At 31.3% G+C, this 27974-nt stretch overlaps 1 protein-coding gene and 2 non-coding genes across 6 annotated transcripts in view; all 3 read left to right on the plus strand.

Moving 5' to 3' along the window:
- The window catches only part of LOC100169530 (ADAMTS-like protein 1), a 228026-nt gene that overhangs the window by 197405 nt on the left and 2647 nt on the right, over positions 1–27974 (plus strand). The window contains exons 9-24 of one of the 4 annotated variants that reach the window (XM_001949080.5): positions 11404–11502; positions 12125–12257; positions 15463–15571; positions 15636–15824; positions 15919–16070; positions 16579–16913; positions 18132–18424; positions 19838–19965; positions 20357–20458; positions 21130–21302; positions 21549–21647; positions 22218–22350; positions 22488–22570; positions 22709–22895; positions 24182–24330; positions 27591–27738. In XM_001949080.5, the coding sequence (XP_001949115.2) occupies positions 11404–11502; positions 12125–12257; positions 15463–15571; positions 15636–15824; positions 15919–16070; positions 16579–16913; positions 18132–18424; positions 19838–19965; positions 20357–20458; positions 21130–21302; positions 21549–21647; positions 22218–22350; positions 22488–22570; positions 22709–22895; positions 24182–24330; positions 27591–27738 (2512 nt within the window). Of the gene's footprint in view, positions 1–11403; positions 11503–12124; positions 12258–15462; positions 15572–15635; positions 15825–15918; positions 16071–16578; positions 16914–18131; positions 18425–19837; positions 19966–20356; positions 20459–21129; positions 21303–21548; positions 21648–22217; positions 22351–22487; positions 22571–22708; positions 22896–24181; positions 24331–27590; positions 27757–27974 lie in introns of all 4 variants that reach the window. The other 3 variants (XM_008186381.3, XM_003245521.4, XM_008186382.3) reach the window with 3 other exon arrangements.
- On the plus strand, positions 1545–1634 carry TRNAY-GUA. The gene is given in 2 exon segments: positions 1545–1581; positions 1599–1634. It is a non-coding gene; the product is annotated as a tRNA-Tyr (tRNA).
- Positions 6188–6280, plus strand: TRNAY-GUA. The gene is made up of 2 exons: positions 6188–6224; positions 6245–6280. It is a non-coding gene; the product is annotated as a tRNA-Tyr (tRNA).

A 27974-nucleotide genomic window follows, 5' to 3' on the forward strand; every position in this document is an offset into this window, starting at 1 on the left:
GTAACGAAAATTTTAGTTTTTTATTTTGACTTTATCTTTTAATAGGTAGGTACTTAATTACTTAAAACAAACCAAAAATTACTAGAAATTATAAATTATAATAGACATGGCTTTAATAGTTACCATAATTTTCAAAAATAAATTAATAAAATATTATAGAGGTACCCATATCGATTATCGACTGGGACAAGCACGGTGACATTGAGACACATTTCAGTACCTACCTACATGGCTACATATAGGTAGGTAATTGTTTTTAAATTATTATTATTTATATTATTGTAATTTTTATAGTAGCTAAGTTGTAATAAGTGTACTAGAAGAAAATACTACCACGATTCGGATACGGTATACCGAGGCAGTGGCGTCGACTTGTTTATCATTTGGTGGGGCAAAGTATAAAAATTAGTTACCACCACCACCCACCACCCACATGATTATATTGTAAATTCAACTATATCACAAAGCAAACACTGGGGCGAACCACCCCATAAAAAATACGCGTTCGGCGCCACTGTAACCGAGGTACTTACCATTATTATTTATCATGGCCTATGGTACAGGCACGGATCCAGAGCAAAGATCTGGGGGAAGGGGCCAACAATTTTTTTACAACAAATACAATTATAATAAAATATTGTACTTCACTAAAAATGTTTTCATAACAGTAGGTAATCAATGTGATAAATAAATTATTGATTATCTAATATATAAAGTGACAATGTGAAAAGAAGTTTAGATTTTTGTTATTTGTTATTAAATATTTAATTTTATTTAAAAAAAATTATGTCTGGGGGGCTGGGCCTCTAGCCCCCCCCTGGATTCGTCCCTGCTATGGTAGGAAGGTCGTATGTCTTTAACAGTTTAAATAAACGGAATTCACCACATGTAACACTATATAATATACAATATTATGATTACACACATAAAAAATTGAATTTAAAATTAAAAATTGCACCTGAGCCATGAGCGTAGTATGCATGAGGGCTATGGGGGCTTCAGCCCCCACTGAAACTTTTGTAACTCCCTCATGGTGTTTACTTTCATTTTTACATTTTATCCAAAATTATAGTTTTAAATGTTTTTATTATTTTCTAGTCCTATATAGCCCCCACAGATAATTACCTATACCAAACTACGCCCATGACCTGACCACAAGTCACAACCAACTTCAAAAATTAATTATAAGCACCTACAGCTTACTTATATAAATATATCATATTATAGTATAATATAAGTATATTATAATGAGAAATATCTAGTTGTATGGTAGGTACCTAGTCAGTTTGTATAAAATATAAGTGGTTATCAACTTATCATTTAGCCATTTAAGTAATTATACAGTATACGGTATACCTTTAGTTAGGTTAGGTACCTACTGCTGTCTGCTTATGTATTTACCTATAATAATGTAATAAATATCATTAGCATAATCATAATTGATAATAATTATCAGTATTTAGGAATGTAAATATTGTAATGTTATCACATAACTATTATTATACTTATGGTTATAATGTGTAAAATCGACCCATTTTCTGCATCCTTCGGTAGCTCAGTTGGTAGAGCGGTGGACTGTAGTGTTAAAAATCATAGATATCCATAGGTCGCTGGTTCAAATCCGGCCCGAAGGAATGAATTTTTTGTCAATTTTCTTAGTTTTATATTAAAAAATTATTTTTTCATTTTATTACAAATACATCATGGATTCTGTTGAAATCAAAAAAATCAAGTTTTTGATTATATATCGCAAAAAAATCCAAACTGTTCTTACAGCAATACAGCGGTTTTACTGTTTCCTACTTAATAGATTTAATTATTTGGAATAAATTGTATAAATATACTATAATAGTATTACATTTATATTAATGTAAAGTTATTAAAATAAGATAGTTTTTATTATTTTATAAAAAAAATTACAAAACCAGTAAGCCAATGGTAAACATTTTTTACCATTCTTTCAAGTAAAGAATCTTTTTTTTTCTTAATAGGGTTTATACCTAATCATGACATCACATTTTAAATAATATTAATTAATTTTGAACGATATTATTTTCTATTTACGTGTTTACAATTTTTCACACGAGTAGGTAAATATTATAAAATAATCTTAATTCTTAATAATTTATTTTTATTATATAATATTATAAATTCAATCACCTTTAAAAGCCGTGGCGTTGATACTTGTATCAATTAAATGATATATTACTAAATGTTTATAATTGATTAAAATACATAAAATGTACCTATATATATGCATAATGCATATTATGTTTATATACTACCTATACAAATTATTTTTTTATAGATTTAATTACTATACGGTTTATAGAACAGTACTAGGTATAGTGTATACGATGTCACAAGTTAGGTGTACAAATAATCGGCATACTATACCTATATTCCTATAATATATAGGTAATATACTATTATACATGGTATACATTAGATATAATAATAATAATAATATTATATAATCACGTTGTTCGTCTTGTATAGTTATATGGTAATATTTGAAGTAGCAAATACAATACCGGTTAACAAATAAGCAGCTTTTTTTTTATTTATAATATTATAACAGATTTACAAATTCTATATAATGGTGGGTTGTGTATAAAATAATATACAATATGATATATTATAAATAATATACAATATGATATATTATAAATAATTATAATATTAAATATTATAAAACATGAAATGATAAAAGTCATGATAATAAATAATAATAATTTGGTTTCGTCTTAGATTTATCAATTTGCAACTTCGGGTTAAAATAATATAAAAGATATAGGAAAACCCTCTTAAGATTTTTCTTAAGTTTAACTGTTTAAGGCATGGTTATTAGCAGGGTTTTCTGTAGGGGGGGGGGGGTTGGTTCGGGAAACGCGTATGCTTTATAATATGTGGCGAGGATTTGTCACTGAAACCCGAGTGGTTAGGTTAGGTTCCTCATCCGGGAACTAGGGACACGGACACCAGCCGATGCTTGACCTCAAAACACGTTTTGTAACTGAGGACAATCAACACGCCACACCAAGCCAGACACTGATATTATACGTCCCTTTTAAATAGAAATATGTTACTCATTCTTTTAATATAATGAAGAATTTTATAATTTCTGTCTCTACAAAATATAAAATATGTCTTCCTTGCTTTGTCACCACTGTACATCTCCCTCCAAAAAAAAAAAGGGAAGTGCCTAAAAACCACAAACATACTTTCATGTAATATATATTATATACATATATTACATATATTATTAATTATTATACACAACAATAATAATTATAAAATAAACATCTTCCAAATTCCAAACACAAGGGTGAAGTTGACAGAACTTTATTGTTATATATTGTTGACCATTGTTCATTATTGGATTTTCTTTCCGTTAAATGTAAACATCGTATTGATAGCATACGGGTTTTTTTTTACACCAACTATATGTCAATACTATAAAATACATAGTAAAAACGAATAAATAAATTAATAATATAATCCAAAAATTAAGGATTAATAAATTGTGAAACGAATATATTTTTTCCAATGTGTTTAATAAATTATAAAATATCAGATTAATATCAAAAATAAATAACCTGCAATATTTTGTTCTTATTCCAAAAAAAATAAGAATTCGTCAGCGTTTTTATTCATTAAAAAAATTAATGGAATTCGTTCATTATAGTTTGTTCTTAAGGAATTTTATAAATCGTATTATTATTAACAACACATTGCACTATTGCAGCATTGACCTCATCAACTGATTTTAAAGTCATATATTATGATATGAAGCAAATAATAATATTCTTTGATAATGACTACCCCTAAATAAAAATAAAAATTCTTCGATATTAGAGAGAAACGGAGAGACAATTATAGTATTATAGTAATAATTAGTACTTTTATATTATAGTTATACTCATGACAAAATATATTTGTAGTAGACTACCTACAAAAGTTAAGGTAATACCACGATCATAATATATCAGTTGAAACTATTCTTGAAATAGATACATAATTATTATTGTACGGAACTGTTTATTGCGCTCATACATTACAATCATTTTATTATAATCGTTGCATAAAATTTTGATAATTAAAAAAAAAAAATTTTTTAGTGGCGTGACGTAGCTATGATTATGAAATGGGGTAGGGGGTAACTCCCAAAACCCCTCTAGCTACGCCACTGGTTTTATTTATACCTAATAAGTAATAACTTTATAAAAATATCACTTTGTTTTTTAATCTCGACGATAACGTCGTGGTAAACATTGTATTCGCGAATCACGTTACGAATTTTGCTACGGAAAAAAAATCACTAAACTTTTTATTATTTATAGCCGATTGGCCATTATTTATACGTCGAATTTAGCGGCAAACTATACGAAAAGTATTTTTGATATTTGGAATACTCACGTACATTGGATTTATTGTTGTCGAACAACACGCGATTTGATATACGTTTCGATCAAAACTCAAAATCCGATACTATGGACAATACTTTGACTATAATAATATCTACATGTTATATAATATTACTATATGAACGTACCCACACGTTTACTCATAGCAGTCATAGGGATGTGGATTTGGGGAGGTGCATCATGATATTATACATGGGCTAGTAATGAACATAATATCAAGAGAATAAATCTAAATTTATAACTATTCTTATGGTTATATCAATCCTTATAATATTTGTGCAACCAACTACTGAACTACCAATGATAGGTATTATTTTCTAGAATGTTTATACCCCCGGTATATCGTTTTGGGGGATATTTTTATCCTAAGAATGTTTTTCCGGGGGTTCCTTCTATCAATCTAGGAAAATCATACTCTCGGGGCTTTAAATATCTGAGGAATGAGGTCATGAGGCTATGATATTATTATGATTATTGATTAGTCAGCATCAATTAGTGCTGATGCAGTGATGCTGCAATACCTATGCACTTATAATCTATACATCCTGCATTCCTGCCTGCGTCTAAATCCATTCACCAATACTTATAATCATATTATGTTCATATCATTATTCATACATGACGGATAACTGCAGCTTATCAAATCCTGCACTTATTCAAACAGAGTCACTGTTGTAACATTTGAATGACTTTTTACTTTTTACTTTTTACTTTTTAGTGTATTATTGTGCAATAAATTAGAAATCTATAGGTTATATTACTGCACTGGCAAATCTATGCCTATGCAGCTATGCGCATAAAAGTAACACTTTAAATGTTCATTTATAAACAACGTTAACGGAAATATCTACAATTTATACTATTTAGTAATAGAAATAAAAACCATTGTTGATTATTTTATGTACCAATTCATTTGTTGTCCGTATGCATAGTCAATTTATATTTATATGTCACATGCTCACATGACACATAGTTTAACATGTCTTATGAGCAACATAAATAGACTATGCAGACGAGCATGTATCTCACTTAGATAATGCAGTGTCAGTTTTAAGTATTACGCAATATAGGTACCTACTTAATATCTTAGTGTTTTTAAACCAAATTATTAATTTATACAGAATGCCTGGTTAACTATACATAACTAGGTATAGATATATACAATTATTATTTATTATTTATTATTTTCGTACCATTATCAATTGTTGTAACTTTAACTTATCACTAAATAAAATAGTTGTAGGTACCTATAAAAACAGCTTTATTTATATAATATTCATTTTTTAACTAAAAAAAATTGAAGGAATACACTACCAAACATTTTATTAGCAAAAACTAACACAAAACATTTGGAGTTACCTAACTATTATTAAAACACATCTAAAAATATATGATCAGTTAATACCTACTGTACCTACTAACGAATTATGTTTATCCGCTAAGAATCCACCACGCCGCGAGTAATTCTTTTTGATGATTTCAAATAATTATCAGCTTTAAAATTATGCATTAAGATTTAAGAGCAAAATCTAATAACTATTTTAAGCCCCATATTTTTAATTCAAATGCGACATATTATTATGTTTTTACTTACCGATAGATGCACGCTCGGGTATTATTAAAATGATTTTTGCTTTCAAAAATATTATTATTTAAAATGCATAATATTATACGATTTATACGAAGGTAGATATATCGTGCAAACTGGTGAAAGTACGAACAAATTGTTTAAGTGCATTAACGAGCCACTCACTCTCCATCCTTCGGTAGCTCAGTTGGTAGAGCGGTGGACTGTAGTGTTTAATTTGATCATAGATATCCATAGGTCGCTGGTTCAAATCCGGCCCGAAGGAATCAATTTTTTTTTCCAATTCGATTAGCTGGAAATTTCATCGTTTACGAGCACAAAAAATGTGTTATTATTAGGGTCTATTATTTATATCTGGTTGTCGTATCGTCACCGTCTTCATTTTAAAGTATCAATCTCGACGGGGTTCCTACAGTATGGGTGTTAAAATTGATTATTACCAAAAAGTAGTGCTGTAAAAGTTTATAAGAAGCATACTTTCGAACTTTTTTCTCTTTTAAATGTACAACCGGGAGTCATGTGACATTTTTAATTTATAATACCTATACAGCTATAGGTATAATAACTATATTATACGCCCAATAATAAATTTAATTCCGAGCATAAACTAGTTAAAAAGTTAAGCTAATTTGAAACTTTAATTGTAACATTTTGGGATTTCATTTTTATTGACTTAACTTTGAATTTCATTGATTTTTATTAATATTAACTTAATAAATAACGAATTGTTTCAATCAAATTCAAGTTACGTTTATTTATAATTTATAAATGATTAATTAATAATAAATGTAAATATGTAATACAAAGATTTGGTGGTATATTATATAATATAATAGGAAATATAGAAATTAAAATAAAATAACTTATTTTTATTACAATCATTCCTATTGAGCATTGGCTATCCATATATTAAGAAAAAATTCGATTAACTTAAGTTCGTGCGATATTAACTGTTGGTTTCAAGCTAATAGCCACACACGTTAGATTATTTAACTAATATTGGGTTTTGTCGTTTTTTATCTATTGATATTCATTATTATTCTCTCCGATTTCGATTCAATAGTAAATACCTATTTATATATATCAAGTTGTATACCTTTACCCATTGCACCCAGCAATCAGTATATTATTATATTTTACGATTTCTAAATAATAATTTATAATTTAAATTCTTCCGTCTACTGTATATAGTGTTATTTAGAGTGTACAATCGTATTATTTAACTATTGAATATTGTTCATTTAACATTCAATATTTTTCTCTAAACTTTTGAGCGAATAGTACCTAAGCATATTACAGGAAGTTGAATATGTACCTATACGTTCTGAACCCCTGCGCCGTACTGTAACATAATATATTTTACCATTTTATGCCTAAAATATCGTTCTCTCATATTCTACTGCATAATAATATTATAGTTGTAATGTATAATATAATTTATATGACGTGTTTGCGGTCAAGTTCGCTATTATTATATTATATATTATATTTATATACATTTTACATTTTACATTTCAATTTTATACGCTTACTTTTTGCCGCGTTTTGAATTCAGGCAAGTACCTAGAGATCCTTATAACACTGACTCAATGACGCTATTATGGTGGACTTATAGTATCTTACGCCGTGCGGATTTACAATTAGCACATTTGGCCCCCTCTAGTGTTAGAACTGAACTCGCAAAAAGTCACGTGAGTTCTTAGGTATATTATATTTTATTACCACACTGTAATACAGGGTGATTCTTTAATCGCAACCCTGCAGGCAAATATACATGGGAAAATGTATCAGACATTTTTAAATTCCAGCAACAAATACTGATAATCATGGAACAATTTAAAATATCACATTGGTTTCTATAAGACATTAAAAAAAAAAAACATTATTTAAATATCCCTATACGATACTACCTGGTTCACAATAAAAAAAGTCACGAACTTGCTGGAAATACATTGGAAAACGTACTAGAAATTTTTTAATTTTTGAATGACGCATTCTGATAATCACAGAACAATTTAAAACAGTGCATAGTCTCTATTGAACAATATTAAATAAAATATAATTTAAATATATTCCTTGTATTTCCTTCACAATATCGCATGTTTAGCATTAAAAGAATAATCACTCTGTATTGACGAGTCTTTAACATTGTATTGTCGCTCCAGATATTTTTAAATACCCAGCTACATATTTTGTTTGGACTTTATTACAACGTGATAATATCGCGTCCCTATATATTATCGAATATTATTGAAATTCACGAGTTTACAATGGTCGTATTCTTTAATTATTGGTCATGGTACAAATTTGTCTGTTTTATATAGGTTCAAAAGTCACATACTTTTTTGTCGCGATAACTACAGCAACAGTGTTTACAGTAAAAATTATTATATTAAAATTCGGAACATAATATTTCGATAAATATTTTCAGGGATAGCTCATAAATGATAAATATAAATACTGTTATTTTCATAATGTGTAATATAATTTGTAAGAAAAATTACGACAGATTTGACAACGATATTATTATTTTATCATAATTTATAATAATTTTAAAATATTAATTGTACGTTGGTATCTTTATAGGTAATTGTCATGATAAATTAATTTATTTTAACACATTTTAAAATATAAATTACACCATGATATAATTGTTATGGTTTAATTGCTGCTAATTTTAAATAGTTGTTACAAATATGTAAGTAAATTTTTTTATTTATTTTTTTATTTTATTTGATGACCAATTGCGAGCGACCAATTTATTTGACATCAAATTTACCAAATGACCGATTTTATATGACCGCGATTTTTCTGCAACCAATTTACTGTACTCGACAGATACTTAACAAAAAAACATTTATTTTGATATAAAAATATTGGAATATTGGCATTTGCAGTGTATTATAGAACTCAATAACTCAATAACTTAATAACTCTACACTTGAAACTCGAAATATTGCGTACATAATACAATTAATGATAAAAGTTTTCATTTAACAATAAAATATTTATAATTATATAATATAATACGAGTGGAGCCAATTGCATTAGCAGTAGGCACGTCCTTGTTTGGCGATAATAATTGACACAAAATCCCCAATGCATGACTGTTGATCTTGAGAGGAGCTCAACGCAGTTATTGTCCTATAAGGCGCACTGTACAGGCAATTTTATTGAAAATTTTAATAATATTGTAACTTATTCCAATACAACAATAAATTTACAAATAATATTTATAAGTTATAACCATTATTTTTTGTGACTTGTTAGTTGTTATAATATTATCATAATGTTAATGGTTGTGAAATAATAACATTTTACGGACACAATATAAACAACTATAAATATCAAACTAAAGGTATTTTAAAAACTTAATGAAAATGTATACAAACAAAAATACATAAACAAAATACTCTTAAATACTTACTAGTAACTAAGGGCCAGTTGCACCGTTTACGGTTAAACTTCGATTAAGCGTAATCGAAGTATAACCGTAGATGGTACAACTACTGGCCCTAAGAGAGTTATTACTTGTTTAGAAAGGGAATTTTTCTAAGCAGGTACCTGGTAGGTACCTATATTTATGATATTATGTCCAAATATTGTTGTATATTTGAATGTTTAAATATTATTTATTTTAAATTTAATGGAGAAAAAGTTGACAAACAAATGTCTATAATATATTAATATTTGTAGTATAAAAATGTAATATACCTACACTAGCTTCTTTTTATAGTATTTCGCATTTTTAAATATGAAATTACAAAATAAATAGTTAAATTTTAAATACTTAAAAATGTTGATGATGGGAATTTGTTTATATTTATTATATTGGCTGTATCTCTATTATAATATATATGTGTATGATAAGTTTCAGTACGCTTTTCTGAATTAAACTTCACACGTCAATCTCATTCTAATCCGGAAAACCATACTTGAAACACGCATATTACATCATTGCATAGAGCAAAGTGCACGTATCAAAATTCCCATTTTCGTTGTTATCTACGAGTGTTTCCGATTCACCCTAGCAATAAAAACAATTATTAAAATTATAATTATTTGGGAAAGCCTTGAATTGTGACAGTTTATAACTGGAGTAGACGCGTTCAAAAGTGTATTTTCATGTAACTGTGGCGCAGCATCATAACAATTTATGCGTCTTAGTAGGTATTTATATGGATTATGGATTGTAGTAGTATTATAGAAGCTTTAAATTAGGTACACTTAATATTAGCGATCAACTACCGCATAAAAAGCTGAAAAACCTTTTTACTTTCTATGGAAACTATATAAACATAGGTATAAATCCATTTTCGACACGTTCCCTGATGTTATAAATGACGCGAAGAACACTACAATTGGTATTATAACTTCTGTTTTTTTTAAATGTAAACACCATTTTTACGTTCAATCATTTAGTGGATATTTTTTTTAAAAATATTTATTTACTCCGAACGAATAATTTTTCAATAGTTATTTAAATGTACTATAAGGATAAAATTCTTTGAAAATGGCTTTATAAAAATATAAAATATATGTACTATTCACTATAGGTATTCGGTCCATTTTTATAAATTATGAATATGGATAGCTTAAACGTCCTTAAGTAACACAACAAATCTTAAAAATTTGATAATAAGTCGTAATATATTCAAAAATTCCAAAAAATCTGATTTTGAATAACTGCATTATTGAAGAAGAAAAAGAAGGTGTGTATCCTGGTGAATCATCCATTTAATGATAATATTTCGAATTAAAATGATACGGTTTGTTTATTTCGTTTTGTGAACGTTTGCTAGTTGGTCGGTTGCGGCGTTGGAGGCGGTCTAGTCGAGTACCTTCCTATATTATTGTGGAGTTCGTCTCGGAATGGAAATTTGTCAACGGAAACTTGTTATTGTAGACGATTTGTTATTGAGGTTGACACATTAACATATAACACGGTGTAAAATGAAATATACGAGCAAAATACATTTTGGTTGTGTTCGAAAAATACAGACTTGAAGATATTTTTCATAGAAAATTCCCTAACGAGAATTTTTACTGTGATTTATTTTTGTCGGTTTTTTCTTGTTTTTTATATTTATTTTTTTATTATTATATAGTTCACTCGAGATAAAATATTTCAATAGGGCGCGGCGGTGTCGGTTGTTCGCTCTGGCTGCAGTCGTAATACATTATTAATTAGCACTGCACTTGTTTTGAACAATAATAATAATAATAATAGTAATGAAAATGAAAAAAAATCACTATTAATAATTATATTACTCATGAATATCACGGTATTTTATTTCACTTAAGCTGTACATGCAATAATACATTATATTATTATTATAATATATTTTAACATTTTATGACCAGACGTCGTTCTATTGTGTGTTACAGGTATGGCATCACATGTGTCACGGGCACAAACCTAAAATTCAGGAACAGTGCAACATCCAACCGTGTTATTCCGACTGGTCAACAGGTGAATGGTCCAAAGTGAGTATAGCGTGTTATTAAAATATTATTAACTATTAAGCAACTTATCGCTGTTGAGTGGAGCACGCGAATCGCCTTACAAATCTGTATATAAATACCTATGGCTTTTTTCAAATAATGCATCCGGTCGTTTTCGGAGGAAATTCGAGTGTTCTGTACAATATGGATGCACTCGAATCGCATCCCATACCATACTCATATTATAAATTGTATTGTCCGATTTTCGTAACATAGGTACGATGATAAAACGACCATAAAAAACTAGAATATAATAATAATACAGGTAAAATTATATATACGATATATATTCTTTTGAGTATTACTGGCTGGTATAAGTACATTTAAAGTTTTGAAAAATCTATTCATATTTTCTGATGTGTATATATAAAGGCAATTCGAGTGTGTCCGTTGAGGGACTTATTATATTCCGGATTATATCGGTTTATCCGAGCAGTCTTATAAATTTTAATACAAACATAATATTATTATTATGCCCACGAAAAATATAACATAGCCTACAGGCAGTTGTCTCTAATAATATGAAATTTAAATAAAATAATATTTAATATTAAATTCGTTTGTGGGCAATTACCGTGTTCACGTACCGTTCAATTAATTGCAGTGTTCGGCGACTTGTGGCGACGGAATGCAGATCAGAAACATCACTTGCAAATCGAAACAAAAGTATCTGACTTGCGACCCGATGACCGAGCCCAGGCGAACCAAGACTTGTTCTTCGAACTTGCCGTGCTACCGTAAGTTCAGTAAAATAAAAAATATATTACATCATATTTTATTATATTTATGTCATTAGTTATTAACTATACGCACTACCCAGTGTGTTTTATTAATGTCGGTTTTAATTTTGATGAAACATTAACGTGGAAACTTGATTTAAGCAAAACAAATTGTATGAACACGTATAATATATTATATTTGCCCACCCATTGATGTATGGGACATAAAATTGGACATAATATTATGCCCACCTGGGTTACTATGGCAAGGTTCAACTCTGGACACAACATTTACAATCATTCGTCGAAACATCTCTGCAGGTTCAAGTTTACCAATAACGGGGACGAATTTCTTCTATAAGCGCTTTAATATGTTTCGTCATTATGGTTTCCATAGACATGAGCTTCAGCACGGCCTCCAAATAAAAAACACCTGTTAAGACCAGCTCTGGTCTCCGATTCATGCGAAAGAAGTCAGCTTTCGAATTCCTCGCACAATATTATGCAATTGTCGGACCAACAGTGTAGCACCATTCTGCTGGAACCACATCCACCACCTCGTGAACCAGAATTGAAGAAATCTGTAACCATATGTTGGGTAACCACGCGATTGAAATCCTGCATTGTGAAGCACCCTGTGTATATTATATAATATACACATCGACGTCAGACCTCGCGACCCAACGGCTCGATATACTTTCGTGTACGCTATATAACTAATGAGTAATAACTATAAACACCATATATTATACTGTAATGTCGCAATATAAATACGAGAACATAATATTACACGTTCGTTTCTGTGTATACATGTGAGGAGGTATTATTTTCCTACCACGGACGGCGCGGGGGATTTGTGACAAGCGGTCGAATAATAATGGTCCGAAGATAAATTCGCTCGTTGTTCAAGCTATATATATAAGTACACGATCGGTGGTGCACGCATGTGCGTGTGCGTGATCTGTGTTTGTTTTGAGGGGAATTTGCCCCACGGGAACGATACTTTTCATTTTGAAAGTCTCGCGACATGTATGCTGACAGCTGGACTAGCGGGGTTGCATGTCAAAAAATGGAAAACTCAATGTGTTACCGTCGTTTCGGTCGGCATCAATTTGTCGTGGGAAAAATCTCGTCGAGATACCCAAACGAATTTATTATTGAACGGGTGGAACAGCATCTCCCATGCCACACACACAATGTGTGATGTATATAATATTATTATGTATACGACCCAGCCCGAAGAGACCTTCGACGTGAATAAATATAATCATAAAACACGGAGATCGGTTAAAGTCCGTTTTATTTTCGATTACAAAACCACGACGGTGGTAGTAAAACGGCGATTTTAAATTACATTTTTTCATACTGCTAGCTGTAAAGCGGTCGATAACGATATAAACCCGCTCAGCTCGACGCGCATAAACCCTTTTCGCCTTCTCACTCAGACCTTAAAAAAAGTATAAGTGTTATAACGCCCGTGGAACTGTGCAAGTTTAGCCTGGCCGGTCATAACCGTTGTGAAATTTGCTCGAAGGCTAATCGAATCATTCCCCATATCGTTTTTATTGGGCCGTTCCATTCATTTGTAGTAAAAATAACACTTTTACGCGTTCAATCTTCACTCTGGTCAAACAATATCCCGAATCCCGTAATTTGTTTTTCTTTTCGTTGAAATACTCGATCAAAGCTATATATTTTATACCAACACTCATATTATATTATATGCGCATAGACGCACTTCTGCAGAAGACGTGAGTGGGTCGAGTATATGACAGGGCCGAGAACTTATTATTGAGATTACCGTATAATATAATATATTATAATATATCGCTCGAAGGGTTAGGTAACGTAATAAACTATTAGGTTACGTATATACGTCACATCGTCATCCCATTGATCAATACGGCAAATATGTCTTGTAAATTTAAATTTTTTCTCTAGATTAGAACTGAATAACAAGTAGTTTAATCATATTCAGTAAACACATATAATACACCAATTTAGATGTTTTACAATAATAGTTTGTTTATACTTTTACATGAATACACTTTATAGTTAAGTGCCGTAATAATATAACATTAATTATCAATAAGGTTCAGGACTTTCTTGCATACACAATTTTTTTTTTTTTGTAAATTGTAGAATATTTAAGATGAGAATACATTAATTGTTTTGTAAAGTTATATAAAAAGTTTCACTTTTTATATTATTGCATTGTATAACTTAAATTTAAAAAAATAATTAAATTCGAAAAATGTAAGCATGTTTAACAATTATTAATAACATAGATACTATTAATGCATATTTTTAATATTTTCATATACACATAATGTTATAACGTTTTCTCTGTTTTTTCTCTATAATTTAGAGAAGTTTTCGGTAATTTTAATAATTTAATTGCATATTAGCATACATTTTTCGAAAATTTTTAGTGAATAAATCCCAAGCTCTATTTATCAATAATTTATTTTATAAATGTTAATGTGTCAAAATTAAAAGATTCGTAGATAATCTTCGAACACAAAAATCTTCACTATGTTTATGCGTTGTTTAAAATGTATATAATATGTAATATCCCTACTTCTCTGTAATAATTATATTGATCAATCAAAAGTTTAAACTGTAATATTATTGTGAGCGAAGGTTGTAACACTTAACTAATTTCATCATCTGTTTCAAATGATTACATTTTTGTAATAAATGTTTCACATTTTAAGAATAGTACCTAAGTCTACAAAAATAAGTATTTTTACGTTTTATAATTGGACGTTCACTCATAATGTTACCTTAAATCTTAACAGTTACTTTAAAATATTTTGAACAATTTCCGTTATGGCGAGTTTAAATTCGCTTACGTATTAAAATTCTCATAATGTTTACCTATATTATTATTATTGTATATGAAAAATAATAATTTTGTCGAACAAAAGTTGTAAAATTCGATTGATACTATAATATAATTGTATCTTTTCCTCAATAAACGAATATTGCTATTTGCTTATGAAATTCAACGAAACAATGGACCAGTAAAATATTGGTCGGTAAAATGCTTAAAATTGTAACATAAAACTTTATATTATTGCCAAAAATAATCATCAAAAAAAAATATAATACTTTTCGCTTGACCAACATAATAAATCAACGTATCGTGTTTTCGGTTGTTTATTTTACTTGCTATTGTTACTTAACGTTCTGTTTGTTTTTGCCATGCGTGATATTGCAGACGACAATTTCGACGCAGACTCGGATTTCCAAGTGGCGTCCAAATCGAGTTTTTCACAAGCCCTCGCTCAGCGATTGATCAGCCAACAAAAAACTTCCCCGCACACACTGTAAACTTTTAGCACCCAGATTTGCACGCACGGCGATTTATTTAACTGATAATGATATGTTTAGGTTCGTTTCCGACAATTGGAGCCCATGCAGCGTCACGTGCGGCGATGGTATCAGAACGAGAAAGGTGTACTGCAAAGCTCATTTAGATTACACTCAAATCATGACCAAGTTAACAGACGATGCGTGCGTCGGTCCCAAACCACCGGAGGTAGAAAAATGCTTCTCGGTGCCCTGCTCGTTGAACAAAATGTAAGCCATGTCACCGATATATGTTTTTTTTTTAAATTATGTGAGTTTATAATAATGTTATAATTATTATGTAATATTGTATCCGTGATTTCAGATTTGATCAAAATGAGAGGTCCATCAGGGACGGATACGCGGACGCCAGCTCCGATGATTTCAATCCACCGAAAGTCGCCCCTGGTTCGTTTGGTAAAACATACTCTTGGAAAAGAGAAGGCTTTACGCATTGCAGTGCTTCTTGTCTTGGAGGTTAGATTTGTATTGCCTGAACCATATAAGGTTACGATAAGCGATTCATTACTGGTTTCGATATAGTGAAATAAAACATCAACTATTACAATAATATTTTGATGTTTCAATATTATTACAATATTTGATGTACATCTGTATATTATGTTGGCGTTATCGAATTATAAATAATATTATTATATTTGAGTATTCCTAGTAAAACGCTGTGCTTCAGCTACAATATACGTCTGCGTAAAACGCGATTTCATTATAAAATTTGAATTAGTTTAAACTATATTATTCTAATATTATAGTGACCGCTATTGATTTCGGTCAAAAATGTATAGTAAATCGTATTATGTGTTTTATAGTAGTGAAAACTTAAGGCTTCGAGTTGTGTACAGTTTTACGTAAGGAGTATTTTTTTTAGACAATGACAATAGTAATATAAATTACGATAATATTATTACCAATCATCATATTGAAACTTTTGATAAACGATTATTGTTGTTTTTGTTTTGGTATACAGGCGTACAAGAATCGTTGGTGCTGTGCGTACGCGAAGAGGACAAGAAAATCGTCTCCCCATACTTGTGTTCCCGAAACGATCAACCTGAAGTACTGACGCAGACGTGCAACGACCAACCCTGCCCGCCCAGGTGGAATGTTAGCGATTTCCAGCCGTGTTCGCAGAGCTGCGGCATTGGACTTCAGATGCGCGAGGTCAACTGCATACACGAGGTGACCGAAGGGAACACAGCTATCGTGCCAAACAACATGTGTCCACAACCCCCACCCACAGACCGGAAGCAATGCAACATGATAGACTGTCCCACGGAATGGCGGACTTCCGAATGGTCGAAGGTACGTGCCCATAACCCCTGTGACGGTGGTCTTACATTTCAAATTAAGGGAAGGTATTTTGTAATATACCTTTACGTGTTTCAAATTGGCTGTAAAAAGTATTTTATATTTTCGTATTTCAAATAATAACTATAATATATATTTTACATATTAATTTAAACACTTAAGCACCATATTTTACACATAAATCGTTAAATCAAGTCTTTTATATCTTATGTATAGTTAAGCTTAAGTGTCCATTATGTCCATTATTTTTAAGTCTATCATGGTGACATCAACATATGATACGTAACACAATTGATTTTATATATGATATGTTTTCTTAGCAGCTAAAATATAAAACTTTGTGATTTTGGTAAATTGATAAGTTTCTTGAAATACTGGTACTACAAAGAATTTCGTATATTTTGAAAAAAAATATTTTTTTTACACTACTAAGACCGACTAGGCTACACTCAGGAGAGAGGGCTACACCTCTCTTTATTTTAAACACTTAAGAGGCTGTCAGCGCACTATTTGTTTTCTCTCTCTGGCTCACATGCAACATAGACAAAATTCATTTACCTTTTAAGGGAATGACATATCGATTTGTCTAAATATTTTCTCAAAACTATTTAAACATAATTTAAATGTACAACATTTTTTTATTTATTTTGAAAGTCGAATACTAAGTCAAATAATAATAAAATATAAAATCCATATGTTATTCCCTCAAAAATATTATTCTCTATCTTTTTTGTAATTGGTGACTTTACTCTAAGATTACTTAAACGCATAGAAAAAATGATTTTGCGTAAATGCGTTTTGTCTATGTTGCGCGTGGGCCAGAGAGAGAAAACGAATAATGCGCTGACATCCTCATACAATTAGGTGAATAGTTAAGTATTTTTCTTAAGTTATTTTGTGTCTGCTCCATATTTTCCAAGTTAATATTATTTCACTTATAGTTTAAGTTAATGAATAGTTATGTTATTGTTAACGTACCAATTTCTTAACAATACAATTTACAATATTGATATTTTTTATCTATGGTATAAAAATAGCTTATTTAATTACGTGTTATGCCCCAATGCAGAAGAGCCGTAAGATATATAGGAGTAATAATGCAAGTTTTCTACATTAATTTGTATGCGGTATCGCTATAATTTTCGGATCAACTAACTCTATGTATATCATTCAATGAATAATCGTTACGTTTTCGTTCTTTATTTTTTATAGTGTAGTAAAAAGTGTAACGGTGGCGTCAAAACCAGAGTGGTTGAGTGCGTGCAGAGAATTGCCCACGGGCACATCATAAACCGGCCGGACACGGATTGTGGTACCGACAAGCCACTCAACAGCAGACTGTGCAATCCAAACGCTTGCAGTTCGCAGGAAGCGGTCATGGTGTCAGACGTGGCTCAGAAATATGAACAGGCTACCACCGAGGAGGACGTCATGCTCAAAGTAGGCGGCGAGGCGACGGTGTACAGAGGGGTGGAAATGAAGATGCGGTGTCCCGTCAACAAAAGGTATCTATAATATCATAAATGTGCGCAGGTACTCATCAGGGGAGGCAACACCGCAAGAGACCTAATTGAACCAGAAGTTCGGACCACCCACTCCCCAATTATAGATGTTCTAGCTATGCTTTGAAGCGAGGCGATGATATTTGAAATTGATCCTAACATAAAATTATAGGCGTGCAAAATATATTATAACATATTAATAATAAATATATAATATATATAAGAATATTATTCTTAATAATAATGTAATTAAATAAAAATATAATATGAAAATATAATTTTAATATTTCAACTTATGTTATAACAACAAATTAATGCCACTAAGAATGCTAAATAATAATTTCCAAAATAGTTTATTTCGTGTTTTAAAAAGTTTATAGATTCTTCATAATCAGTTGTTAATCACGTTCAATAAATATATTTAAGAGTCTGTGGCTATGCGCAGTCGGTATTGTCACAGAAAAAAACAGTAACCACTGTCAGTGGCATGCCCAGCGGGATGGTAAGGGGTTATACCCCCCCACCCCCCAAACGGAAAATTCTGGGTACGCCACTCTCCACTGACCACTGCTAAAGCTGTCTTATGAATTTATCATGTACAAAATAAATAGTAATACGATGTTATATTAATCTTTTGATTGATTATTGAAAATATTTTATAAAATAGTAAATAGATGCCCATATTATTATTACGTACCAGCGAGTATTATATAATAATAATGATCAATGACGTCATACTATAATATATCAGCCAATTATCAGGTCTGCAGATATGTAGTGGATGTAAGCTACACGGCGTTGTAGGTCTGAAGTGCACTCGGTGCAGCCCTCTAGAGTTTCGTGTTATAATATAAAGGATATAATCTATATCTATCGCATCTTATTGTTTTCGACCATTGTTATTATGAACGCAGTGCATAAAACGAAACGTGACCGCCGCGAACGTCAGTCGTCGGGTCAACGCGAGTTTATTTCGTTAGTCGATGACGTAAAGACATTTTTGTGAATTCACTTAATGTCTTGATCCACGTATACCCATCCTATATACTAGATAAGTTAAAATGTTTAACTTAATACGCTTAATGTAATTTAGATGTCAGAGTATACGAAGAACTTTTTTTTATATATTATATCCTGCTCGCAGGTGTGTCATTTGCGAGATGTAAGTGAATGAATTTGCATCAATGCATCCTATATAATATAAATGATTTTTATATTTTACACATTTGTTATTGAAATTAATAAACGCTCTTCTAACACGAATAACATCATTTTGATGGTTTTAGACATTTTTGATGATAAAAGTCATAATTTCAATTCGAACATCGACCCGATTTATGTATCGTGTTTATTAAACAATAATATTATTATAATTTTCATATAATATATATTGTGACCAATATTAATGGGTTACAGGGGGAAAATACAGTGGTCAAAAGACGGTCAGCCGTTGCAAAATGGCAAGAAAGTTCGGATATCGAAAAAAGGCATACTCAAGATCCGGGCCACCACGTACTCGGACCGAGGGACCTATACGTGTATTGGTATGTTACATAGAAATTCAACAGTAAAATATTTTGCTATTAGTTATTGCATATGTATATAATATGCTATATTTGTATTGTATCGATTAAATATATATATAGGGTGATCCTTTATCGTGAACCAAGGCACCAGACTATGTCTTAAATAGTACAACAAATTCAACTATTATTTTTTTAATAGTAAGGACAAGTATTGATAGGTATATAAATGTATATGTGTATAAATGTAAAACAATAGGTTGTAATACTTAAACTTATGTAAACAAAATTGTTTAAACATTTCTCAAATATTATACCCGGTTCACGATAGACGAATCACTTTATAGTCTGTATATTCGTGTAGGTATCTATAGGTTATAATGTATAAGCAACCTTTTATTTTTTTGTATAGCCGGTAACGCCCAAGCTACAATGAACATCAACATCAAACCCCAGCCGGGAGAGTTTCCTAGTTCCGAAGAAATCGACAAGCCTTTGAACCAACAAGACCCAGGTACGATTTACGTACTATCACTACCAGTTATTTGTACTCCCTACCGTTTGACTGAAAACTAAATTTATTATTTTTTAAACATATTTGTAGATATTATAATATAATATGTTATAACTTATATGTTGTAATATACCTGAATATAGTTACAGGGAATAGGGATATATAAGTAGGTATATAACTATTGGTTTTGATAAGTATAGTGTTTGATTTTTCTGTCAGCGAAGCTCGTTAAGTTTATATAGCATAGTTTTATATTTCAAATTTAATACAGAATATAAATTGCAGTTTAAAGAAGTTATTTTTTGAATTTTAGACCAATATATTGTTTTAGAGCAACACGCGGATTTAATAATAAAAAAGCAGCTAAAAAAATATAACTGTTTACTTTAGGGTAAATAATCGATATAGATACCTGAGTACCTAACTATAAATTATATCACACAGAGCTATTCAGAATCATTATATGACTGTTTTAACATTGTCGTATTAGATGAGGCTACTAAGGTTTTTACTATTTAATTCTCCCATCCCTCTCCATCTTCAGCAACATTTTGTCAAAACACATTTTTATTCGTGTAGTCACACCACTGTTGTTTTGTATAATATATGATGTTAATTTATTATTGTTGTAACAATTTATTTAAACGTCATGATTTTATATTCGTCTAAAGGCATGAATCCTTCGTACGCGAATCCACAAGGGATAGAACCATCATTTGACATCAGCCACGAACGCATCAAAGGCGAGCACAATCGCGAACAGAAGCACAAACAGTCACGACAGAAAACTACTACCATTCAGTCTACCGTAACGAGTACGGCGTCTTCCGAAAAACACGTAGTGGCAAGTATCTTCTTGATTTTGACTTTTTTTCCATTTAACTTTTTTTTTACTTTCAATTTTTAATATTATATACTATCTGATCTAACCTGACCTGTTTTCTCCCGAAATTGATTATACCGTTTAAGTACAACGTCGTTGGCGCATAAACACACGAGTATTATACTATACCCGATTCTTATATAGATATTGTGTATGACTATATAGTATAGTTGGTACATTACAACGTTTCTTTGTGTCTGTGAACAGGAAACAGAGAAAAATGCTATAGACGTCTCCCCAAAACCCACCACTTCCGGAAGTTCACGAAACTTGCCTCACCTTCACAGTCTTCTTTTTAACCTCAAGGTGAGATAAAGGAAAATAAAACTGAATTTCCTGGGTTATCACCGTAGATGATTAGCTCCCTTACATCTATTAATATAATGTATATATTATCATTACACTTTATTGCACATTCCGTTGACTTTAATACATAATAGTGTTTTATTTTAATTATTATTAATCACATACCTAAACACACACACACACACACACACACACACACACACACACACACACACACACACACACACACACACACACACACACACACACACACACACACATACATACACATAATGATATAATATATAGTTTAGCCAACCCTATATAATACCATCACCAATTTTTACCTATTATTATTATCTCACGATTAAACCCTTGCATGTATATAATATAAGTACATATTTGGTTTTGTTTATTTGAATCCTGTACTTACATACCTAATATTAACGCACCTTCAATTTCCGTAAACATCACTTTATTTTGTTTGAGTTGTGCCGTTATACACGTAAATTTATGAGCCTGGGGAAAGTTTTGTTTCATTTTCCGTCGGCAAAACATCTTGACAATAATTCATACTAATAAAATGAGTAGGCTCTGTGGCCGTTTCAGGGTGTGAGCAACGCACGGGTGAATAGAATGTTTATGGAAGAACCGGCGAACCCAGCTCCAGAAATCGAAACCAGCACCGAAGACATGTTTGGCAAACCCGTTTTGCTCGGCAAAGGTACCTATCATTGACTATAATACACATATGGGTGCTTGTTAATATTTTAAAAATAATAATAGTATTGTAGTTTTGTAATAATAATATTGTAATTAATTAAAAGAATCATTAAACACAAGTTTTTTTTCCCGCTGAAGGTGACCGGAAGAGCGTAAAATTCGAATGGGTCATCACGGAATGGTCGGACTGCTCTCCGCCTTGCGGGGGAAACGGTTTTCAGGTACGGTTTTGTCTTCTTTTGCTACAATGGCGTAGGTATTTATTATTTATATCGTTGGCTGTGAACTACGCCACTCAGCAACATAAATTTTAAAAATACATTATTCCTGTTGTCACATAAACGTTTGCCTCCTCGCAGATGAGAGCTGCCCACTGCATGGTCAAACTAAACAATATGACACAAAGCGTGGACAACAACTTGTGCGAGGACGCCCGGCTGCCGACGCCCGTCACCATACAAAAGTGCGAGACAGATGATTGTCCGCAGTGGTCGGTGACCGAATGGAAACCGTGTGAGGAGTCCAAGTGTTTCACCTGGAATACTGGTGCGAAAATAAACTTATAATATCATAAATACCTATATATTACATAGGTGGTATTTGTTAAAAATACAAAATGGGCTTACATTTATCCCCCCCTCTCTCCAACCATATTTACAAATTATTATTATAGTGATTAATTATTTTAAACTTTCTATTTCTTCAAATAATAAAAACATTTTTGTCTGTTTTGTGGGAGAGAGAGGGAGAAACAGTGTATCCATAACGGATACACTGTTTCTTTAGTAAAATGGGCATAAAGTATATAATATTATATTACCATCAATAATCAAGCTCAGGCACTTAATGGGCGTATTAATAAAAAATAATGCCACAGGCAAACCAAGTTGGATATTTGATAATTATCTAACATTAAAAAGTATTGAAGTAGACAACTAAATTGCATTAAGATTGGCCATAACTAGGTATTTAGGCAATGTTAACGTTTCAGTAATACTAGAAAAATTAAGCAAGTTAAACTTAGTTCGGTAGTATTATGGCGATAACGTTATGATAACACATAATTAATAAGAATGGATATCGAAAAATTAGTGAATCACTTATGATTTAAGAAAATTAATTATCGTTTATTTGCATCACTTGAACTATTGTGCTACCTATTCTACTACAAGAAATATATCCATTAAAATGTATTTCCATATCGCGTGTTCAAAATTAAATTACTAAAACAACCATAAGCCAAGCTGTTGTTTAATTTTCATTGTCACGGGGGAGGAACTTTCGAGATGCAATTTCCCCAGAAAAAGGTACAACGAAAAATGTGTCGATCATGTCACATGATCACGTCACATGTCAATCAAATATAATAATAGTAGAAGGTGCCACAAAAGTTATACGGTGTGCAAATAATGTATAATTAAAATTTTCAAACAAAATCAATGTATGTTAAAAAAGTATAAGCAAAAGTTTAGTTTAATTTAACATATGTTGATATAGCTAAGTTTTGAATTTTTAAATAAGTATTATAAAAATACAATTATATTGGTTATAGATCAATCAGATTTTACCATCATGATTTCTACAAAACGTTTTTTTTTTTATACATGACTGAATAAGATTTATGAATTTTAGCTCTTACTGAGAATGACCAGTAAATGGTAGAAAAACCCATAGCTCTACACAGTAGTTATTTTGTGGCTTTGTCGCTTACATAATATATACGTATTATTATAGCCTCCTAGTTGTTTTCGTCGACCTATAGATCTGCCCGTAAATATTTAACGTTATTTAAATTTTTAAACAAGTCACCCCCTTTTTTCCACTTTGCGCAGCGATGCAGAGGCGAAACGTGTACTGTCAGAATTCGGATGGAGCCACTATATCGGACGAGGCGTGCCACGGGATCGAAAAGCCGGTGAACCGGAAGGAATGCTACAACGATCAGTGCAAAGGCACTTGGAAAGTGGGCGAGTGGTCCGAGGTAAGTGTCTGCAGTGAGTGTGTGGCGTGCGCGTATAGGTGCTGCGTGTGTGCGCCGCGGGTGACGTCGATAAATAATGCAACCGAGGAAAAAAAAAGTGAAAAAGGAAGAAAAAAAAATAGCGAGAAGAAAGAAGGGATAAAAATCGAGTTTTTCGATTCGCGTCGACGTCACTGTCAATTATAAGTTATTTGCGACCGTACATACACCGCCGAGCTGGGGTGCGTGCGTTATCTCAATTTGCGCCGCGTCTAAATGAAACTGTCGCGCGATGGTCGATAAACGCGCTGGACCACTTTTGAAGCTGCGTAGAGTGTGTGTGCGTTTGCGCGTTCACTCGTATTTACCCACAAATCACTATGATATTAACCTATACTGCAGCTGCAGTCCTGCAGAATATATGAATCGCTATCTGCAGAAAGGGGACAAGTCCATTTTTATCAATTTCGATTTTGTTATCATTTTTTGCACGCGTAAATTACATCGTTTACTGCAGAAAGGAATCAAAATATACAACTATACAAACGCTAAATATAGTGTTTAGAAATTTCAGTTTACTATAGAAAAGGGACATGTTATGATTTCGGTTTTTGTCTCTCCTGAAAAGATATAAAAAAAAAACCTATTCTCTTTCTGCAGTTAGCAATTCATATACCTTCAGTTTCCTGAAATTCCACGAACAACGACTTTATTTTATTTTTATCCGCATCAATTATTCAACTAGAACGGTCCAGCGATCTGATTACACTCTAATTTTTTGTTTTTAAAACAAAACATAATAATAATATATAAAACGTAATTTGTTATAATAACATACTCCTCACTGCCTCTCTTTCACTCTCGCTCCCTCTCTCTCTTTCTCTCTCTCTCTCTCTCTCTCTCTCTCTCTCTCTCTCTTTCTCTCTCTCACGCGTGAGTGCACGCACACACACACACACACACACACACACACAATTTGCGCGCACGTCACAAACACTGCGTAAGTGTGTGAAATTTCAACTTGCATACAAATAAGGTAGGAAATCAACTTTTGACGTGCGTATACAACACTCGCACGAGTAACGTCAATCTTCGTCTATATTAAATGTATTACCTATCATTATAATATTTCCCCTGCAGTAGTATTATAATATTATTGTATTGGTATATACACCGAGGTGGTTTTTACCACCCAAATGTTTTGTTAAAGATAAATATAATTTTTGTTTGCCTAATATTTGTCGTGGGAAATCGGTAAATTATATCTACATAAACGCGATTTACATTTAAAGGATACGGCATGCATAGATATATTGTTATTTATTATCCATACATACAAATATATATTAATTCTGTATAATTAATGTGACGTGTTATTTTTTCCTGTCCACAATATTTTATTTTGATTAATATATCAAACGCTACATTAATTTCAGAACGAAAATGTTGATCGTCAAACATTTTTTCTCTAAAAGATATTGCACAATGACCTACAATATAATATAAATTATTTATGTTCAAATCATAAAGTTTGGCAGGCAGTTATTATTATATAATTATACTCAAGCGTTTCAAAAGTTTTTAATTTATCATTAACAATTTAAATTTCCCCTCGGAATTTTCTGTTTCGTTTGAAATTATATAGTGCCCTGTGATACCTAAGTGTATAAATATTTGATTTTTATTAAAAATATTTTTTGCAAATATATAGTTTATGTTTCTAAACGTTTATATAGTACTCTATAATATAACTAATCATAAAATTTAGTTGACGATTCGTGAATATTTTTTTGCTTAAAAATTTTGCCCAAATTTGAGTATTATGTATCACACTTAAAATTAGTATGTCATGGTGTTTGTTGTGGTTTTATACTTTTATCTTTTTAAATAAATTTTAAAAAAGGACATATTATAGCTATATAGGTAGATAGGTGGAATTTATATACTACTTAGTAAACAAAACCTATTTTCACATACTCTATACTAAATGTATCATTGTACCAATTATGGTGGACATGATATTTTGTCATAAATTTTGTCGTGATAAAAATCATGTTTTAACCCCGTATAGGTTTATTTACATGTCGTGCTGATATTAAACTAATTACACAGACAATTCGTAGATAAGCAAATATATAAATTGAATAGAAAAAATAGTTAGCGGCGATACGGTTACGTTATAATTTTAATAATACATTAATTCATGGATTATAAATGTCACGTTTAAATGTAAACCTACCTCAACGCAGTTAATTTATTATTGAAAAAGAATCATTATAGTTAATATTATTATACTTACAGATATTTTTAATCACAGATTGACTTAAATTTCAGATAATTTATTGACCGATCTAGGCTCATTGTTATTATGGTATTTAGGTCCTACAGCACCATTTACAATATAATAATAATAATAGGTAGGGTTATTTAACCAAGGGGATTTTAACTGAAATAATATAACATTGTTCTTATCTACACGGTAAATTGTATTATTTTTATATAGGAATAGTTATAAGAACCTAAAAAAATTGCATGATAACATAACATGGAATTAGGTAGATATTTGTTCAAACATTAAGACGTATAATAATACAATAATTTAATTATAAAATAATAAAAACCTTCTTTGGATGATTCATTTTATTTCAAGCAGTGTACTCTATGCTTACATAGAATAATATCTACAATATAAACGCATAATAGGCAAAAACAAAAGTGCAGAGGAAAGTGGTTGGAGCGTGATGAACATGCGTATCAGTAGCTGTTAAAACGCCTCAATGCAATAATTAGGATAACCAATAATACGTGTTGGAATCATCTCAAATATAGTCGTAATCTGGGGTCAATTCTGGGGGGGGGGGGCAAACTGTAAAACTAAAAATCTATAAGGTAAAATGACTCTATTGCCCACTCAGTTAAATATCTTAGGAAGCAGTTCCCCCCCACATTACGCCTATGATCTCAAATATATACATAATATTTCATACCATGATAACAATGTGTCGATATATTAGAGATATTACATTAATACAATATTTAAGTAATACAACTGCAGTGGTGACCGAGCTGCACATAATATTATAATGTAGCCTGATTATCATTCTTGCAACCTACTCCACTAGGTACTGCAGCTGATAATATAATTACGATATACTATGTGCAAACGTGCGATGTTCGCCACCGTTATTATATAGCTATACATAGGCTCTCATCTTTCATCTACTGTAGATACAATGATATATTTTTGTACTACGACGTTGGCATTTTCGGTTTGATTTCAGTGTACGGCGTCATGCGAAAAGGACGGGCTGAGGTACCGAATATTGCAGTGCGTCTGGTACGGCACCAACAAGCCCGCCGGGACCGCCTGCCGCGACCAGCCCAGGCCACCGGTAATGAAGACTTGCACCGGACCGCAGTGCGCAACAAGTAAAAACACGCATAACTGTACGAGCACTTTCGACAAGGGTGGGCGACGGATGAGAAAAAAAACCACGACCCTCCATAAGATAGTCTCATGCACTATGCACATACATATATATATATATATGTGTGAATATATTGTGCTCACAATAATTGTGAGCACAATATATTGACGATCGTTTAGGGTTTAAATCGATTATTACTTATTAATAATAAACAATAATAAGTTATTATTGTTTATT

The sequence above is a fragment of the Acyrthosiphon pisum genome, chromosome A1 (assembly GCF_005508785.2).
Source record: "Acyrthosiphon pisum isolate AL4f chromosome A1, pea_aphid_22Mar2018_4r6ur, whole genome shotgun sequence".
Taxonomy (NCBI): Eukaryota; Metazoa; Arthropoda; class Insecta; order Hemiptera; family Aphididae; genus Acyrthosiphon; species Acyrthosiphon pisum.